The sequence below is a fragment of the Aethina tumida genome, chromosome 1 (genome assembly GCF_024364675.1).
Source record: "Aethina tumida isolate Nest 87 chromosome 1, icAetTumi1.1, whole genome shotgun sequence".
NCBI classification, from domain to species: Eukaryota; Metazoa; Arthropoda; class Insecta; order Coleoptera; family Nitidulidae; genus Aethina; species Aethina tumida.
The window spans coordinates 59122029-59128028 of NC_065435.1; the positions used below are offsets into that span (position 1 = coordinate 59122029).

Genomic DNA, 6000 nt, shown 5'->3' on the forward strand with positions numbered 1-6000 from the left:
GCGCTCGGCCTGTTAAAACTCTTACTTGAATGCTAAAAGCTTAATTATGCTTTCAGCGATTTTTACACCAACAAATCATTCCTTCTTCTTCATTTTTTTACTCTCTTTTATCTACTCTGCTTTCATTTTACATTTTACATTTGTTTCTTTCTTTTTATATTGCTTAACTATTATTATTTGAAACAAAATTTAATTTAATATTTTTCCACAAAAGCGAATGATGTGAACAATATTAATTTTAAGTACAATGCAATTTTTGTTGTAAATTTATAAAATTATCTTTCATTAAACATTTTTTTCCTTTGCAAAGATTTCTTAATATAACTTATTATATTTATTACAGTAAAAATATACAATAAAAATTGACGAGTCTAAATATTAGAAATACTTAATATACTGTGTAAGTATATACACAATTTCGATATATCTTATTACTTTAATTAATTTAATTGATTTTAAATAAACAAAATATATTGTATTTTTATGATTTTGCATTTATCATTTAAATAAATTCATCATAAATTATAATTTATGTTACTATTTTTATATCTTTAAATTTCATTTTATCGAACATATTTTACAAAAATTCAACGTATTTTTTTTGCACTGTAAAGCTATTTTATTTATACATTTTTCAATAATTGTGACTTTTGGATATTAGCATGGTTATTATTAAAATTAATTATTTCTTGTTTTCTAAAGTTCTATAGTTCTAATGTTTTACTATTTTAATATTCGAATTTATTCTTTATAAACTTAATGTATTTTTTATTAATTGGCAACAATATTTTTTATGCACAATATAAAATCCTACCAGATCATCACATTAACAAATTTTAGTCTGTTTTTGTAATAATCATTAAAATAATTTTGTCTCAATCTATTATATATTTATATTATTTAATTAAAAAATAATGTTTTATAAATTTTCCTAATCAATTGAAAATAGAATATAATAAAATATTTCGATATATATTGAATTTTTGTAATTAGTGTTAGTGTCTTTTCGAAATCATTTCAATTATACAAATTTTAATGTATTTTAATATTAAGTATTAACATAAATTTAATACAAATTGGTAATAATTTTAAACATATTAAATATTTCTGTGATCATACAATTAAGAAGCAATTTTTTATAAATTTAACTTTATTTTCGTGAACAGTTTGGGCCCATAAACTTTAGTCATATTCTTGTAATAACCATGAAAATCAATTTCAATTTCACAAATATAATTTTATTGTATATATTATCATATTAATATTAAATATTTCTATATACATTTAAAAAAATCAATCAAAATTATTAAACAACTTTTTATTAATTTAAAATTTATTATAATTTAATATTAAAATATCTTTAAATACATTCAAATAGAATGTGATATAATAATACAAATTTAACCCTATTTTCGTAACCACTACACTCATAGATAAATCACAAATTTTGGATTTAAAAATATGATTAAAATAAATCTCCCACTTGTCATAATATTATATATTATTATATTAATATAATCAATATTGATTAATATTTATATTCTCATTTAATTTTTTTTATAAAATGAAAAACCAAATTTTTGTAAATTTCATAATAAATTTGAGCCTACAAATTTTAGTCTATTTTTTAACAATATTTAAAAGACATTTCTTAATCTTTATTAATATCATTATCAAGAAAGCATATTTTTTAAATTTAACGTTATTTAAAGTTTCCACACCTGTTCAAAGTAACTTTTAATGGCATTTTTTACAATTAAAAAAAAAAACTTATCAGAAGTAATATGTCAAATCTAAACACGAGCACTTCACACAGTAATTAAACTAGTACTTGATCCCTTTAATCCGTTCAATATTTTTATCTCCACAAGGACTGTCTTAGATCATCAGTAAACGTTCCCAACTGCTGATATATTTTCATAAACTACATTAAAGCAAATATTTGACGATTTAATCCAAATTCCGAGATTACAAAAAAGTTTTACACAAGTCTCAAACAAATTATAAATATTAATGCTTTTGTTAATGCGATGAATAAAAATAAACGAAGACGCGAAACAGTAATTATAAATTACAAACATAATAAATTACAGGAATGTTCTCTTGATAAGTTCATTATAATTGAGATGTAAGATACGAAGTAATTTAACCAATAAGGTATCCACATAAAACAAGAATGTTAAATAAAATATATCAGCAATCGCATTGATATGAAATTCGCGTTTTTTCGCGCATGTCCCGATCAATAAATGCAATAAGTGCATTACTTAAATGTTTAATTATTGACTTGAAATGTAGCCTTGTCGAGTGTGGCAAAAACACGGCAAAGAAACAGTGCTGACAACTCGTCGGCCAAATGCGACATGGCAAAATGGCCATTTTTTTCATCCATCATCATCATCATCAGCTGTAAGATTCGCGCATTCGATTTAGTGACACAGAATCCGGAGCGCCGCATTGTTACTCCATTATAATAAAGGGAATAGAAACTAAAACAATGCTAGGTCAAGGTATTGTAAACAATTGCATTTCTGTAACAATAGGTTCCCTACGATTCAATTCATCTTCTCCCATTTTAAATTTAAAATTTGATTGAGAGAGAGAAAACCGGTAGCAAGTGGTGTGCCTCCCATTCATGAGGCAGCGGCGAGCTTTTCGCGAACCGTCGATCGCCTCCAATTTTACGGGTCGTAAAATTTTTCGAAACAATGGAGAGAACAAAAAAAAATGAAAATCGACTCACCCAGTTATTAAAAACGATGATGAAGATAAACCGGGGGGATATATCAGGAAATAACGGTTCGATTTCTGTACAGTTACGACCGTACATCTAAATGACGACAGAAAATTTATTAGTGTTAGTTAACAATAGTGTCACTGTAATTAAAAGTGTCTTTGTTCTTCGACGCGTAGCGATCATACGATGGTTGTTACATTTTTTTTTTTGTTTTCGGTACCCGTCCTAACGCCCGCGTCTCCGCGTGTTTACCGTCTTGTCGAATTACGTGTGTGCTTTTTTCGTTTTAATAAAACCGAAAATCACTTTCTAATTATATAATTAAGGCGACGAGCGTCACTTTTAAAACAACATTAATAAATCAACGAAATCCGTGTTTGTTTTAAAATGCCGTATTTAAAACTATAAACTTGAGTAATTTCCATTATTTGCCCGGGTTTTAACCGTGCTAGATTTTCATAATCAGAAAATAGATAAAGCAAGGTTTTTTTAGATAGTGTTGCGTAAAAATTCAATTGAATTTCTTTCGAAAACGATTAGTTAGGCCGTGTTGGATTGTGCGCCGCGGGTGAAACACATGGTAAAAGTTGTCGGTAATTTGTTAAGTTATCTAAATAAAGGCGATTTAATTAAAATAATTGCGTGTTAATTGATGTGTTGGTGTCGGGCACAACGTCTCAATTAATCATATTAAATTAATTAATAACATATTGTGTTTGGTTTGCCTCCGGGCAACGGTTTTATTTGCAATTTTGATAACAATTATGTTGCCAATTTTGTTCTTTTATTTTTTTTTAAGACACATTCAAACCTTATCAGCTGATAACATTTCTAGCAGACGGTTTGCACGTTCATAGCGAAATTTTAGTCATTGAAACTTTTGTATTTTTGCAATTTTTTAAGCGATAAAACTATCAAAAATACCGAAGATTCTTAAAAGTCAGTCATCCGATTACTCACTTAATTCAGACAAATTTTACCGTGTAATGAATAACATAAAATACTAAAATATTATTACATAGTTTGTATAAATTATTGAATATGTCATTGCTGAATAGGTTCAATAGTATTGTAAAATTAATATGCGTATAATTGCATGATTAATATTATATTTTATTGCCTTTCACTGCGAAACAAATGAGATTTTTCAATGTTTTGATATTTATTCGATTGATATTTACATATTATACAGCATGTTTCTATATCTATTTAATATTATTACATTAGGTTATAATAATGTTGTTATTTTTATCAGCAATTAATTCAATTGTAACAGATTACTCTAAAAATATTTTAAAAACTCATCCGATGTTACGCACGTTGTGTGTGTAAATAATAAACTTAAAATTTTGGATTAAATTTATCTATTTTTAGAAATATCTTTTATACTATTCAAATATTCATATCTGTGTGTTTATTAATGTCCAAAAAATAAATTTATTGAATTGTTTACTTCTAATTGAACAATTTTATAATATTTGGTTGATGTTGGCATAAAGTAATAAAATTACTGTTAAAATTTAAAGGCAAAATAAAAAAATAGAACTAAATAACTACATCAACAAATAATATTTCTAATATAAAATTGTAAAATTTTAGGATTATTCTAATATTATTTATATATGAGTCATCTTCATCAATTAATTGTTATAAAATATTGAAATTATTTAATATTTTACAATTACTCACAAATATATGTTGGATTGTTGATAATAATTTGTTAAGAATAATCGCAAAATATAATGAACAATGGGAACAATATTTTGCTTTTTAATATTTATCGTAACGTTTTCCTTTATTATAACATTGTTGGTAAAAGCAAATTGTCCATAACTTTTATTATTTGGTACAATTTCATATTGTTTTCTATTTCTTTATTATTAACTTTCAAAATTGGTTTGCGTTAAAAAGGATAATGTGAAGTGAATAACACACAGACCTTTAAGAAGTTACAAGTTTATTGAGCGACGCTAGTTTATCATCTCAATCCTTAAATTGGTACTTCAGTTCTTCGGAATGAGTGCAACTAATCAAAAAGATTGATGGACTGAAGCACATGTGCAATTAGGTACTCATTCTAAATTGTTTGATCATCTGAAGACGCAGGATAGTTGTTGAGACACGAGACAATCTAGATCAGCTAGTGAAAAGCTAAATGGACAACTAGCGAAGAATGAAGTGGTGGATTGAATTGTGACTTTGAAATGGATAGTTTCGAAATTGGAAAATGAGTACTATTTGCGGACACACTAATTAATAAGGGCAATCTTAGAAAAAGTATATGAAAACATGTCCAATTTTCATTTTTATCATGTTTGACAAAACATCACAATGAGAAGACGATTCTGTAGTCAAGATATTTAAAGTTTCGCTTCTTAATATTAAATGGGACGTTCGGTAAGTAAATATGATTGAACAAGTAACTGTTGTCACGCAGCATTTAAAATGGTACTATCAATAGTCCTATCAGAACAAAGATAACTTACGGATAAGTAAAAGTATTGTTGCAATCTTCGTCAGAAGCCATCGTGCACTGTATCTTCACTGGCCACAAAACCCTCGCTCAGTATTATCAATCACTCATCCCAAACACACAGCTCCAACCCTCCAAAAAAATTGAATTGAATAAAAAATAAAAATGAAGCCGAAAACGTTAGAAATCAAAATCCAAGCATCAAGTCCAAACTGGCACTAGAAAGGTAACACCACGCAGTAAACGTCGGACGAAGTTCACGTGCCGCGCAGAAATCCGTTAAACAGTCAAACTCGATGGAGTGAAACACGCGTGACAGCCGGGGCGGTGTACGCAGGAGGGATGTTACCCGGGTACGCACTTGTTGCCGCCGACGGAAGAAACGGTTCTAGTGCGCCGGTGTTTCTCTCGTTAACGTCGTCTGAGTCGTGAGTTGTATTGCGAGGCAGGTGTGCGCGGACCGCTCGAAACGTACACACTCGTGCCTTGGCCGGTACTGATGTTCTGGGCCGTGTGGTGGGCAGAGGCGGTGCGCCGCTAAGGACCTCTCAGGAGCGCGGTGCGAGTGTGAGGTGCGCGTCCGCGGAAACGCACACGCGGACCCGGAGGATCGTCTTCGGTGGGGCCGGTGGTACCGGCACCGAAATTTCCGTTTTCGGTCTTCAGTTACGCCGATACGTCGATCATTCGGTTTTGGTGGGTTCGCTCGGCACGCAATAGATGTTCCGTGGCGATTATCTGCATCGTTGGTCCCAATCGTACTTACCCCTAGTTACCGATTAAACAGCAA

At 29.4% G+C, this 6000-nt stretch overlaps 1 protein-coding gene across 1 annotated transcript in view; it reads right to left on the minus strand.

The window, feature by feature from the left end:
• Window positions 1–5679, minus strand: part of LOC109608488 (putative transcription factor SOX-15) — a 64241-nt gene extending 58562 nt beyond the window's left edge. The window contains exon 1 of the mRNA XM_020024930.2: window positions 5224–5679. Coding sequence (XP_019880489.2) covers window positions 5224–5264 — 41 coding nt within the window. The 5' untranslated portion in view covers window positions 5265–5679. The remainder of the gene's footprint in view (window positions 1–5223) is intronic.
• Between the last annotated feature and the right edge of the window lie 321 nt (window positions 5680–6000).